Source organism: Nansenia antarctica, assembly GCF_963989245.1.
Source record: "Nansenia antarctica genome assembly, chromosome: 1".
Classification (NCBI taxonomy): Eukaryota; Metazoa; Chordata; class Actinopteri; order Argentiniformes; family Microstomatidae; genus Nansenia; species Nansenia antarctica.
Window position 1 is genome coordinate 25,248,935 of NC_137674.1, and position 15,512 is coordinate 25,264,446.

General features: G+C 42.9%; 1 protein-coding gene across 1 annotated transcript; it reads right to left on the reverse strand.

Moving 5' to 3' along the window:
* Positions 1–371: 371 nt before the first annotated feature.
* fbln5 (fibulin 5) lies at positions 372–11,109 on the reverse strand (the record flags this gene model as incomplete). The annotated part of the gene is made up of 11 exons (XM_080537442.1): positions 10,999–11,109; positions 10,665–10,719; positions 10,297–10,345; positions 9,923–10,207; positions 5,588–5,710; positions 4,901–5,017; positions 4,404–4,520; positions 3,443–3,565; positions 3,000–3,126; positions 2,368–2,563; positions 372–533 (listed from the first exon to the last, which is right to left on the reverse strand). The coding sequence occupies exons 1-11, from the start codon at positions 11,040–11,042 to the stop codon at positions 372–374; spliced, it is 1,398 nt and encodes a 465-aa protein (XP_080393568.1). The 5' UTR covers positions 11,043–11,109.
* Positions 11,110–15,512: the final 4,403 nt, after the last annotated feature.

A 15,512-nucleotide genomic window follows, 5' to 3' on the forward strand; every position in this document is an offset into this window, starting at 1 on the left:
AATGACAGAGAACGTGTATGCAGGACTAACAGATAACACTGACAACGCTGGATTACATGTTTTCAAGAGCAGAGAAAAACTATTTTTGTCTTTACAACATAAATATCCTTCTGTGTTGACGTCTGGCGTAAAATACAGCCATGAAAAGAGTCAAATGGGGGGATGGGGACGGTGAAGATGAAATGGAGAGCAAGGTGGTTCCCTTTAGAGGTGAAAGTCTGGTTTTGACGATAATGATTGGTGAGATGAACACCATCAACGTTAACTGAGTCAAGTGGAACTGCCTGGTGGACGACGGTTAGAGAACAGGATGCTGGGTATCCTTCAACCACGAGGAGGAACTATCAGAGCTCAGGGAGGGAGGGAGGCCTTCAGTAAGGATGCTCTGAGACGTATATCGTGAGCCGTATGATGGAGCTGCCGCGGAAGTTGATGAGATTGTTGACTGTGACCATCTCCAGGTCCAGGACCAGTTCTTTGGGCCCCTTGATGGGTCGGTTCAGAACCAGAGTGGCGCTGACATTGCTGGTTTGCTGTAAAATAAGAGAAAGGAGAGTTATCTTAATGCTGCAGGATAGAACACTAGTTCTACAACAGCATGTTTGGATACTGGATTCTGATTGGCTAGCAGCAGTGGTAAATAACCCAACAATCCACTGTTCAGACCGCATTTCCACAATGCAATGGTTGATCTTGTTTATGGGACTATATTCAGTGGCGGAAGGATACGTGTATGTATTCTGAAACGATTAATGATTGTAAATAAATGAATTTAATGTTAAAAAACTGTGTATTTATTTTTTAGGGCGAGGGTTGTGGACTCATTTACCACTGTACAGGGTTTTCCAACACAACCCTGTACCAGTGGTAAATGAGTCCACAACCCCCTTCCTCTCATGGTAAATTGCTTCCTTATACAAGGGCTGTTGGTTGTGATTTCCATGAGGACACCTAAATGAGTTGCGTTCCTACTGTATACTTTCTGCTGTTCACCATTTCTTTCATGTAGGAGTGACAATGTAAGACCAAACACAGATTGCGTCCAGGGCAAACAGGATGTACTCTGGGCTCAGTCTTAATAATATAATAATAATAATAATAATAACTTTTATTTGTATAGCGCTTTTCCTGCAAACGTTGCAGCTCAAAGTGCTCCAATCATTATATAATCATAATTTAATTATTTAGTCATTTAAAGGCAATATTAAAAAGATGGGTTTTTAGTTTTGCTGAGGTTGCATCCCTAATGTAAACTGGCAGTGCATTCCACAATCTGGGTGCATAAAATGAGAATGCAGCCTCACCAAATCTCTTCTTTTGTACATGTGGTACACAGAGAAAACCAGCGTCAGAAGACCTGAGAGCTCTATTGGGCTGATATGCTAGCAAAAGGTCTTTCAAATATTCTGGTGCTATGCCAGTGAGAGCTTTATAAACAAGCAGAAGGATCTTGAAATCTATTCTGAACTTAACAGGAAGCCAGTGTAGAGTTTCCAGAGTTATATGAGCTTGTTTGCTTGTTTTGGTTAAAACTCTCGCTGCTGCATTTTGGACTAATTGCAGCTGGCCAATAGCTGTAATGTACTCATTGCATTTCATAAATATTTTCATTATTACTTTTTCACACCAAAAACAAACAACTCAGGGAATGCCCTATCATTAAAGATATGGCAATCAGAATCTCCTCCAGTCACTGGCTCTACGTCTACGGGTCTCCACCTCATCTCTACGGAGCTCCACCCCATCTCTACGGAGCACCACCCCATCTCTACGGGGCTCCGCCCCATCTTGAAACACTTTGCACACGTATTGCTCCACCTGCTGGCCACTCCTCCTTACATAGTGCACATGCTGAGTGACAGCAGAGTGCCCCTAGTCCTTATCTCACTGAGAGATCATCATTTTAACAGCTCCAGTCAATACTGAAGGCCTGGGAGCATCCTCTACTCCAGCCCTGGGGCCTTGAGCCTCACTCACCCTCATGTAGAACTCTCACTCACCCTCATGTAGAACTCTCACTCACCCTCATGTGGAACTCTCACTCACCCTCATGTAGAACTCTCACTCACCCTCATGTAGAACCCTTGGGCCTCACTTACCCTCATGTAGAACTCTCACTCACTCACCCTCATGTAGAACTCTCACTCACTCACCCTCATGTAGAACTCTCACTCACTCACCCTCATGTAGAACTCTCACTCACTCACCCTCATGTAGAACTCTCACTCACTCACCCTCATGTAGAACTCTCACTCACCCTCATGTAGAACTCTTGGGCCTCACTTACCCTCATGTAGAACTCTCACTCCCCCTCATGTAGAACTCTCACTCACTCACCCTCATGTAGAACCCTTTAGCCTCACTCACCCTCATGTAGAACTCCCGGCCTTCGTTCCCTGTCTTAATCTGGAAGATGTAAAAGGCCCCCAGGTAGCGCGTGGTGGCCTGCATCTGGAAGATGTCTACAGGCACGCTGCGGCCGGAGGACAGGTCCATATGCCTGTACAGGATGGTGAAGGGCTTTTCTTTGCAGGCAGGGTTCTCAGCGGAACACATACACTGACTAAGGGGGAGGGGGAGGGATGGGGTGAGGAAGGAGAGGAAGAGAGATATTTTTAGAATAATACGACAGTGTAAATACTATAATAATAGTATAGACACCTAAAAAGCAAACATTTCCATTCTGCACATTATTTTTTGGGTAGCAATTAAGTTATAATGAGAGAGATGTCGAAATATGTGACATGCTCTAGTGAAATGAGCAACAAGTAGGCATTTTTCTGTTTTTTACATAAGCTTAAACTACAGATTGTAAGCTTTCAAATGATGCGTCATACATTGAAATCGAGAAAAAATTGAAGACGGCATGAGTACCACCACCCTGTCAGCTGTCAATATCTGTCAGTGTTAGTCACTGGGTCAGATAGACTTTTCAAAGATAAGTTTACAGTACATAGCTAGCTATTGCTAACATTATCACCTAGCAATGAGATACTCACTTGTCACTGAGTTCTACGTAAGGTGGGTCACATTTCAAGGGATCCAGGCATGTGTAACCTCCCTGGAAATTGAAACATACTTGTGCTGTTGTACAGGTGTTGTTACCAGACTCACATTCATTGATATCTTCAAAATCAAACACACAACAATTAAAGTCAGTTTAGATATCATCATCATCAACATCAACAACATAAACAACAACAACAACAAAATAACATCACAGCATTAATCATAGCAAATAACATCCACTAGGGGTATAGACATTGCGAAATGAGCAATTGTTTTTGTACAAAATAGTACAAATCCCATGTAACAATAACAATGTAAAAAAAAAAATGCCCCAAAGTCATCAATTTTGACAACTGTCAAAATGTCTAAAAGAAAAGGTTATGGTTAAGTTGGTCACAAAGTCAGTCAGGGTCATCATCATAGTCCCCATTACCTTCACAACTCCTGCCATCCTCAAATATGTAGTACCCCGGGGGGCAATGACAGTTGAAAGATCCAGGGGTGTTCACACATGTGTGCTGACACAAGAACTCAGAGAAGCCACACTCGTCCAGGTCTACAAGCAACACACAGAGTATTAACACTCATCACAAACAATTCTCAGACACAAACAACATTCTCAGATGTCTACCGATCACTTATCCCCATATTTTTATTTATATCCCCCCCTATTTATGTCTCATTCTTGTTTTTTTTATTATCTTAGGACTGTGTTTGTTTGTTAGCACCTAGCGTTGTACCTGTTACAATGACAATAAAGATCATTCATTCATAAGTAATCACTCACTGTTGAAACAACAAAAGAAATACATGTTTAGCAGCAGTCTCTGAATTGTACATGCCTTTTTACCACACTAGTATCGACTCACCAAAACATTATAACAAGTCAAGGAGTTCATTTCCAATCCCCATAAAGCACCCAGGTGAAAGTAGGTAGGGACACCACACCCATAGAGGACTGAACAGTGTTCTACCTCCAGTGTTCTACCTCCAGTGTTCTACCTCCAGTGTTCTACCTCCAGTGTTCTACCTCCAGTGTTCTACCTCCAGTGTTCTACCTCCATGGGCACACGTCCCTTCTGCCTTGCTCAACTAACTCCTGAGCTTAGAATTATAAGGTTCCATCTCCGTTTAGGACAGTTCAGAGATATTGAGCGCCAAAGTTTTAACATTCCATTATGTTTTGTGAGACGGAACCTTTGTATTTTATGAATTACTAACTAAAAAATGTCAACGTTTAAAAAATAACACCACACAGGCATTAATAAACACCTAATGGATCAGATTATGTAAAAAAAACTCAATTTTGACAAAAATTGAGATAGAACCTTATAATTCTAACGTCACGAACTGCTTAGGTTGTTGTGGTACAGAACATAATTAGCTCTCATCACCGATACACGAGGTCCCGTCGGCCGCCAGCTCAAATCCCTCGTCACAGTTGCACAGGTAGGAGCCGTAGGTGTTGAAGCAGCCGTGGGTGCAGGGGTCGTCCTCACACTCGTCCACGTCTAGGGAGGGGGGGGGGGGGGGGGGGGGGGTTGGAGGGGAGGGGGGGAGCTGTTAGAATCACACTAGAATCACACTAGAAACACACTATACTCACACTAGAAACACACTAGAAACACACTATGGCCAGACCATCCAAAGGGCTGTGTCATGCAAGTTTGTGTGTGCATGACTGAGTGTGTGTGTGTGTGTGTGTGTGTGTGTGTGTGTGTGTGTCTCTTGGTGTGTTCGTGTTAGCATGTTTGTGTGTGTGAGTGTGTGTGTGTGTGTGTGTGTGTGTGTTTGTGTCTGTGTCTCTTGGTGTGTACGTGTTAGCGTACGTGTTAGTGTTAGTGTGTGTGTGTGTGTGTGTGTGTGTGTGTGTGTGTGTGTGTGTGTGTACCTTGACAGGTCCTGCTGTCTGTGTTGATGAAGAAGCCAGGGTTACAGGAGCAGGAGTACGAGCCTGGCACGTTGGCACACAGCTGCTGGCAGTATCCATAGCGACACTCATCAATATCTGGTCAGAGAGAGGAAACGGTTTAATAACGCATACAGAATAAGAAATTACACAGAAACTATAGTACATAGTGTATATTAATGCTCGACATGACCCATACTGACCGAGCAAAACAACCCCTTCAATATGATCTGCATTACTCTGGAAATATTAGGATTCATTGTGTGTCAAACTAAATCCTGATCCTCACCTTTCAATCAGACATCATATTTCTCTCTTGAAGAAGTTCTTAAGGAGCAAGGAGTACTTAAGTACGTAAAGGAGTTGGGGCGGCTGTGGCGCAGGAGGTAGAGCCGCCGTCTAATGATCGCAAGGTTGGCAGATCGGCGGTTCGAGCCCAGGGCTGGCCACATGTGGAAGTGTCCTTGGGCAAGACACTGAACCCCAAATTGCTCCCAGTGAGCGGGCCGTCCGGCGCCTTGCATGGTAGCTTGCCGCCATTGGTGTGTGAATGTGTGTGTGAATGTGTGTGTGAATGGGTGAATGAGAGGCCGTTGTAAAGCACTTCGGATAAAGGGGCTATATAAGTCAGTCCATTTACCATTTACCAAGTACGTAAGGAGTTCTTACCCTGGCACTGTCCACTCACGAGCCAGTACCCCTCAGTACAGGTGCAGGTGTAGCCTCCTGCGGTGTTGATGCATGCCTGGGTGGGGTTGCACTGGTGGGAGTTTGCCTCACATTCATCAATGTCTGGAACAGAAAAAGAGTGAGATGGGGGAAGAAGAAATGTGGTTAGTTCTGCATGTTCATAGTGTTGCGGGACCGGGACCGTGAGAGAGGGACCGTTTTCTGTCTTACAAAATATTCATTCAATTAGTTTCAATATGCCAGCAACTGCATGTACTGTACATTTACACAAACACAGTTTAATTACGCCATTACACAAGATAAGAGAGATTAACTCTCTTTAGCTCAGCTCACACACTACCTCATAATCAGCATATTTCCTTATGTGGACATCACAAATCACAATGTCAATGTTTATGGTTCTCAGACCATGAGGTCATCAAGATACAAGAAACGGGGTGAGAAGTTGGTGGGAAGTCTGAAGTATGAAGTCCAGCAACGCTTTTTTGTTTAAACAGGCCAGCCATGATAAGCTGATAATGTCTGATGGCGAGTGTTAGGTCTTTGTGCCAAGTTGGTCCAACTGGACCTCTGTGGGGGAAGGACAGGGTTGGAGGCTGGAGCCCTGGGCAGGTGGCCAACAACAACACAGCCCAGCACCTGCTTGCAGTTAACAGTCCTTCTAGAACCCTCCGTACGGCAGGCAGAGCATCTGCACCCCATGTGTGCCGTGACCCCGGCGTGCTGAACTGTGTCTCACACCGGGAGCGTTTCAGTCCAGCTCCTTATATAGGCTGTTTGGTGAACAGGCCACATGGCTGGGGTAAACAATCTCCATCAACTTGAGGGAGGACAAGAGACATACACATTTGTGCCGTCAGATTAAAATGAAACGATATGCAAAATAGACAAACAAACAATCGAAAAACATACAGTCTATTAAAAACATAATAATACAAACAAAACAAAAACCAGTGAAACCAGGTGAGACCACACTCAGGTAGGGATGCAGCACTAACACTTTTTTTCTGACCAAGTACCGGTACTTACATTTGTGTAGTAGCCGATACTGAGTACCGATAAGAGTACTTAACACTAGAACAGCCGTGTCTGTTACCTACTATAAGAGCCGCCTCCGGGGTCAAATGACCATAGTCTTTACAATGGAAAGCTGCTATTTACACACAACGACCACTTGTAAATTAGCCTGCTTCCTACAAAGAAAAACTGCTAAATAGCTTTATATTAGCTTATCTAACTGCATGTTTAGCACATCACAACATTCTGATAAGATGATAAACATGCTAAAAACACATAACTACACATAACTAGATGATCACACAATCCTTGCTTTTGAACAGTCCTAAAATGTAAGTTTGTTTACAAGCCATGTATCACTAACACTCACCCAGGTACAAACCAGGTAGGCAGACGCTACAGTGAATCAAAAACAAGCTGAATTCGCTGACAAATTATAAGTATTTAGTGATCTAAAAACTTTTGTTTGTTATATTGAGTGGGCTCTTCAACACTTAAACTTTCATTTTTGATTCCCAACTTGTCTTTCACCAGACCCTGTCACATATACAGAATCTAGCAGAGCATAGTTTGCAGTCTGCTCTACTTTTGTCGTCATCATCTCTTATCCTAAGATATCTCCAAACTGCTGACATTATTCCTCCTCTGCGTATATTCTACAAGAGGTTACGTTATGTTGCCATAAATGTCGGGACACCTATGATACCTGGTACATAACGATACCCGCGTTATCGGGATCCGATGTATGGGAGTGGTTTTACGAGTACATGAGCACAGTATTGGATACGAGTAGAAGAATAACAAATAACAGGGTTCCTACAAGTTTCAACAAGTCAAATTTAAGACCTTTTTAGACCTTTTTTTAGACATCTTTGAATATAATTTTAGACCTATTCGCAACACCATATGATAGCTTTTTTGTCATCCTCGAGGTGATGAAATTAGGGATTTCACTGCCATACAGACAAAAAAGGAAGCGAATTGGATTTCTTTGGTTCCAGCTTGATTAATTTCCGTGTAAATAGATGTGGTCGGACTGATTTCATCTCATTTTTAAGACCTAGCACCTAATTTTTAGACCAAATAACTGAAATGTGAGACCTTTTTAGGCCTTATAAATCAGACTGCTGGATTTTAGACTTAAAGGCTTTTTAAGACCAGTGCGGGAACCCTGAAATAACCTAGTCCTATTGGAGCTCCCTGCATGTGGTAGCAATAAGCAAACAAATACTGTTATTGACAGAAGAGCTTCTTATAGTATGAAAGGCCGTACCAGAGGGCTGATTGGCTGTTTCATTCTGCCTAACTGATGCCTTGGTGACATTGACATTAAGCACAAGACAAAGCCCTGTCTGTCTGTCCCAGGCTGCAGGGGGCAGGATGTCATGGTCTGTGAAGTCGCTGGTCCATAACTGTGTCACTCAACAACCTCTTACATCACCCTCCACACACACACACACGCACACACACACACACACACACACACACACACACACAGACACACACACAGACACAGACACAGACACAGACACAGACACAGACACACACACACACACACACACACACCTTGTGAGGTTGGACGACTCACAGCTATTAACCCAGCTCTGTGGAATGTCTGTTCTGCCAACAAGGCACAGATTTGGCAACAGATGACCTCATCATTGGCTGATGGGCATTGCAGACGGTTGAAAATAGCAGCTCTTGGATCTGCGGTTTACCCAAACAAGGTTTAGAGTAAGATCTCCGAGAGCTTTTCCTTCCCATAAAGAGAGGCATATTTGTGTCAGAGCTGAAAGCATGCCTTGGAGTACGGTTACGCACACATGTTCCGCTTATTACTTTCGTGACACTTGATTTAGATGGAATTACAGAAACACTACACCCTAAGGGTTTGAGAGTTTCTACCTGATGATGCAAGTCCAAAATGTATGTAGAACAGGGCAGCAGAACATAAGTAAACTTATGTAAACTTATGTTTAGCAACCTGGCATCTATTAATGTTATGGTTATGTTACATTTGCTATTGTGTTAAACCTTTGGCATCCAGTACTCTTTTGTAAATTCCACAGACTCTCTAACATCAAAATTGGATCTGTTGTGCAATCTACCAAAGAGTTGATTTTGCTCAGTGTGAGTCTGTTTTCCTTCCAAAATCATGTGTGATGACAGATCACTACAATGACAATTTGTGAGCTAAGAATTACAAGGTTCTATCTCCGTTTAGGGTAGTTCAGAGATATGGAGCGTCAAAGCTTTTACATTCCATTATGTTTTGTGAGATGGAACCTTTGTATTTTATGAATTACTAACTAAAAAATGTCAACATTTGAAAAAATAACATCACACAGGCATTAATAAACACCTAATGGATCAGATTATGTAAAACACTACATTTTGACAAAAATGGAGATAGAACCTTATAATTCTAATTATATATATCACGAATTAGCTACAGTACAGTGCAATGTTATCTACCTGCAGTCTATAGGAAAACATCCTACACAGCTGGCCAACAGAACTGGACTAACCCAGGGAGAAGTGCTGGCAGGAGTGCTGCTATTGGCTGCTTTAGAAGTCTGGCTTGTGGACCTCAAACATGAGCTGCCTCAGCCAATGAGCAGAGAGTGAGTCCCTACCAGATAACGTTACATTTACATTTTTGGCATTTAGCCGACACCTTTATCCAAAGTGACTTACAACAAATACATGTGTCTAAGTAAGTGAGTGAGTCATCTATGCATCAGTCATCGCAAGAAAAGTAATCTCTGCTTGGGCCAGCGGCCAGTCATAATGCTTTTTTTTCACCTTAAGATTCATTGGGACAAAAGCAATTGTAGCAGATGTGAATCGGCCAGTCAGGGAAAATCTCAGTCAAGAAATCTAGACTTAATATGTAATGTGTTACTGTGCACAACCGAATTAGATACTGAACTAGCAGAAAGAAAATAATTGACATTGAAATTGACCACTGTTGCTTCAAAGGTTTCTGCAAGTCTGGTTTAACAGTCATCCTCCTATAGCCCACTGCCTCATTAGCATCACCACAGAGATGAGAGAATTATAGACCGGCATCTTAATTAGTCTGGATGGATTCTGCCTCTTAAGAAAAAAATAGTCGGCTTCAGTTTGATCCACTATGATTATGTAGGATTATGCAGTCTAACCTTAATCTATTTAACATGACCACAAAACTCATAGTCTATTGAACAGACTCATTTCAGCATGTAGTAGGTCATACATAGCATTTAGGAGACTTGAAGAGAATCTCTGATGATGAATAAGAAGAGTGCTGCTCACCGTTACAAACACCATCCTCTCCAAGCGTGTAGCCAAGGACACATGGGGCGGTGCGGCTCACGATGGGGTAGCTGGGCGCCACGGGGCCCGGCGGGGGCGGGGGGAAGGTGTCGGGGAAGCCCAGCGACGTCTCAGAGTAGGACGGCTCAGGTGCGGACTGCGAGCCAGACCTGGGGTAAGGTTGGCTGTACAGGCCCCGCGGGATACACATGTAACCTCCGTTCTGATTCACACACTGCATGTCGCCTCGACAGGCCTCTGGCACGGTACGGCACTCATCCACATCTAGTAGATAAAGAGATCGGTTAAGCTGGTGTTCAGCTTTCAGAAGATCCACACAGATCCACACGATAAGAAATGACTTAGTATCTTACCGACACACTGTCTTGCTCTGCGGTCATAGGCGAAGCCCTCTGTGCAGGTCTAAGGGGAAAGAGGCTTGTTTTGTGGAACCAGTGATGGCAAATACACTATCTAGAATAGATCAACTAAATCAACTAAATAAAGAGTGGATGCTTTTAGTGAGCTGCTTTTCATGTAAAAATAAAAATAGAAATACTTGGAGCAACACATTAGTTTAATTCCTTATTATGGTTCAATAGGATAGTCTACCCCCCATAAGCTGTAATGGCAAACTGCCACACAACACAACTCATTCCAAACCCACTCACTGGGCTAGGAATGAATGAAACCCATGCATGAGGTCAATCTCAAGAATAATTGAAAGCATAATATATCTTACCTGACCATTTCCGGAGTGGATGCAAAATAAAGTAAATACCAGAGCTGTCAACATTCTGAAAAGATGGGAGTTGTTTCAGTACTTTAGATTTCCTCATGAATAGACTAATTCAAATCGTATTCTCCCAACATAGCATTCAATGATCCAAACCTACAAAGGCAGTTTAGAAGGTTGAGAACTGCCCTTCGTGCAATAAAAAGCACTATTGGTGACAAAGGCTATGGCTAAAAATATTCATACATAGTTCAACTATAGACACAACTTGTCGTAAACCCAGGCGCATCTATGGCTATGACTTTCACAATCAAATCTAGGACCGAAACAATTCACTAACCTTGCGTATGTCCAAACCCTCAAGCCATGTACTTCAAAAAACATATTTGGTGGGATCCTCTGCAATTGATCTCCCTCAAAAAGAGCGATCCGTCAATTCTTTAAAGTAAGGAAAGTGTTGATCTTCTTACTACTGGAGCGAATGCGAAAAGCCAACGAGCATGCATGTAGTCGCCTACTCTCTCCAACCTCGCCTCTCCGCGCCTTTACGCCGAAGTCCGACACCAGGTTTTAATTAACTACTGTCCTGTCGGTCGACCTGAAGCTTCGGTACATTGAACAACTGTACGGGGGAATGTCTTTCAAAACGAACTCTTCTACTTTTTTCCCCCCTCACTATGTCAACTATACGGATTGTTTAGCAATGCAAATTAACGGCCCCCCCGAGCACTCCAACAGCTGGATTTAATCATAGAGAGACAGCCCCCTCCAACCAAGGGGCGCTGGCATAAAAGAGTTGGAGGGGGTTCATAGTGACATTGCAAGTATCCGAGGTCCCACTGAACTAGTCTAGAGTATATTTACTACTCAGTTATTTAAAGAATCGAAAAACATTACAGAAATCCACAATGGGGGTCACAACGTGACGCATCTGGGCATGCTTTACATTTTATTGTTGTTTAAAGAGCCGTGAAGAGGCACGGGCATGGTACTGATTATGTTTTGTCAGTCTCGTGAGATTGCTCCAGAAGTTGCACTCCTGTTGTATCTGTAGACTAAGTAATTGCCTACTTACATATATGTCTAGATTTTATCTTTCCATCTGGTCTTGGCCTTGCCCTTGACATGTTATGGCTCGCCTGGCCTATCATCACTGAGGCCTGCTTGGTATATTGGAGGTTCAGACACAGGTGTGTGTGTAATACCTATCAACACAGCAGTCATTCATTGTTAGTCAGCACTGCAGTATGTGATCCTTTTTTCCGTCACTATCCAATGCATACTTTTAAACAAGGTGCTGGAAACATTCCTCAGATTTGAGTCCATATCGACATTATAGCATCACGTTGTCGACTGCACATCCATGATGCGAATCTCCTGTTCCACCTCAACTCAAAGGTGCTCTTGATTGAGATAAATGGTAAATGGACTGACTTATATAGCGCCTTATTCCAAAGCGCTTTACAACGGCCTCTCATTCACCCATTCACACACCAATGGCAACAAGCTACCATGCAAGGCGTCGGCCCGCTCATTGGGAGCAATTAGGGGTTCAGTATCTTGTCCAAGGACACTTCAACATGTGGCCAGCCGGGGCTCGAACCGCCGATCTGCCAACCTTGCGATCATAAGACGCCGGCTCTCCCTCCTGCGCCACAGCCGATCCGGTGACTGGGGAGGCCATTTGAGTACAGTGAACTCTGTCATGTTCAAGAAACCAAGTTTGAGATGATGTGAGACTTTGTGACATGGTGCGTTATCCTGCTGGAAGTAGCCATTAAAAGATGGGTACACTGTGGTCATAAAGGGATGGACATGGTCATCAACAATACTCAGGGAGGCTGTGGCGTTTAAACGATGCTCAATTGGTACAAAGGGGCCCAAAGTGTGCCAAGAAAATATTCCCCACACCGTTACACCAGCAGCAGCCAGAACTGTTGATACAAGGCAGGATGGATCCATGCTTTCATGTGAAATCAAGACTCATCAGATCAGGCAACATTTTTCTAATCTTCTATTGTCCAATTTTGGCGGGCCCGTGCAAATTGTAGCCTCAGTTTCCTGTTCTTAGCTGACAGGAGAGGCACCCGGTGTGGTCTTCTGCTGCTGGAGACCATCTGCTTCAAGGTTCCATGTGTTGTGCGTTCAGAGATGCTCTTCTGCATACCTTGGTTGTAACAAGTGGTTATTTGAGTTACTGTTGCCATTCTATCAGCTCGAACCAGTCTGGTATTCTCCTCTGATCGTGGCCGTCAATACAGCATTTTCGTCCAGAGAACTGCCACTCACTGGATGTTTTCTCTTTTTCGGACCATTCTCTGTAAACCGTCGAGATGGTTGTGCAGGAAAATCCCAGCCGATCAGCACTGAAATACTTAAACGAGCCCGTCTGGCAACAAATAAGTAACGTAAATCACATTTCTTCCCCATTTCTGATGGGTTGGTTTGAACTTCAGCAGATCGTCTTGACCATGCCAACATACACTATATGGACAAAAGTATTGGGACACCCGAACATCACACCCATATGTGCTTGTTGAACTTCTCATTCCAAAACCATGGGCATTAATATGGAGTTGGTCCCACCTTTGCTGCTATAACAGCTTCCACTGGTCTGGGAAGACTTTCTACTAGATTTTAGAATACGGTTGCTGGGATTTGCTCCCATTCAGCCACAAGAGTATTAATGAGGTCAGGCACTGATGTTCAGTGTTCCAATTCATCCCAAAGGTGTTGGATGCGGTTGAGGTCAGAGCTCTGTGTGCAGGCCAGTCAAGTTCGCCCAGACCAAACTCGGCAAACCATATCATTATGGACCTCGCTTTGTGTTTGGGGGCATTGTCATGCTGAAACTGGAAAGGGCCTTCCCCAAACTGTTGCCACAAAATTTGAATTCTCTAGAATCGCATTGTATGCTGTAGCATTAAGATTTCCCTTCACAGGAACTAAGGGGCCTAGCCCAAACCATGAAAACAGCCCCAGACGATAATTGTGTCCACAATACTTTTGTCCACTGTAGTGTATCTAAATGCATTGAGTTGCTGCCACTTGATTGGCTGACCGGTGAGTGTATAATGTCACTATTTTAGATGTTTGTAGTAGTTAAATGTTGATAATATTTTCATGTAAATATCAAGAATGGACTGCACTTATATAGCGCCTTTATCCAAAGCGCTTTACAACGGCCTCTCATTCACCCATTCACACACATTCACACACCGCCGATCTGCCGACATTCCGATCATTAGACGGCGGCTCTACCTCCTGCGCCACAGAAGAAGAAGCACTCCATGGCAACTACAGAGCATCTACTGTAAAAAATAAGTAAGGCAAAATGACTTCTGCAATATATTTTTTATCTTCAAGTTCTATGGACAAAAACCTCCACCCCACAATTGCATCACAATGTACTTCATCTGTCCATATTCAGTCTCCATACAGAGGTGCTCTAATGTTACTAAACAGATTCAGTTGGTTCAGCATTGGCATCTGTTAAATCAAATAATCACAATTCAAGATCTCTCTCCAGTGTGGCCTGGCAGGGCGTCCCTGGCCAATCACAACACTACAAATAGCCGGTCATTCAAGTACCACATCCTGTTATGCCTCTGTGTGGGCATTCGGAAATAAATCCTTCCAATGAAATATGTTCAAAAAAGAGTATTTTGACACACATAATAAACGTCAAGATATGCATAGGATAGAGCAGTGGTTTTCAACCCTCTCCTCGGGGGCGCCCCAGCCGCTCCACATATTTGATCTGTTCCACCACCAGCTCACCTGATTCAACTAATCAAGTGCAAAGCAATTATGGTTTATACTTGATTAGTTGAATCAGGTGTGCTGGTGGTGGAACAGATCAAATATGTGGTGCGGCTGGGGCGCCCCGAGGAGAGGGTTGAGAAACACTGGGATAGAGATTGATAGATATGTCCTCCTTTGACCAAACCACTAGTACACTGTACCTATGATTTGTAGCTCAAGGTGATGAATGGTGAATTCTAAAGTATACCACAGGAATTCATTCAAAAGGAGAAGACAAATATGCATAATTGTGCAGGGATAATTGTACCTTTATTTAGTCAGAGAAGCAAATATATAAAGTGACTGGTACTGATTAGAATTATGCTTCCTCCAGTTTTAAGGTGTTTAAACAAATTTTTTTGCGTTTTCAAGAGAGTAAGGATATACAATTTGTATATTTTATTAAATTTACCAGGAGATTTAACATGTGTAACATTCATTCTGCAACAGTTGGTTGTGGATACTCATACAAAAATGAAGAGCAGATACTGTTACTTCATCATGTAAACTTTTTTTTTTTTATGTGCAGTTTTTACAACTTGTAAATATATATTTATATTCATAATTTACAAACCAAATCACATACCCATCTGAATAGCAAAAATGTAGGCACTTGGACAGTACTTTTCGAACCTCCTAAGTGCCTATAAATATGAAAAATATCACCCATTTACATATATATATATATATGTATATATATATATATATAACTACATAATCGTACTGTATGTTTATACATAACAGCAGTCTTATAGTCAAACTCTCTGATCAAACCACAGCCCGCAATTACAGCTATAACCACAAGGCTATGTCGCATATCTGACTGTCTGGAAAAGACAGGATCTTGCAGAAAGAAAGTGTATGGTTTTAACAGATGCAGAGAGTCATATAAATCTCTCAGCATCGCTGGTGCCAGAAAGCATCAGACAAACTTTGCATCAGACTGCTTATACTATCATGGCTAAAACAAGGGAATAAAATACAAAAGAAAAGAAAATCCTGAATCCCCCCAATTGTAATTCCAACCTAAATGCAGTTTACACATGCCCT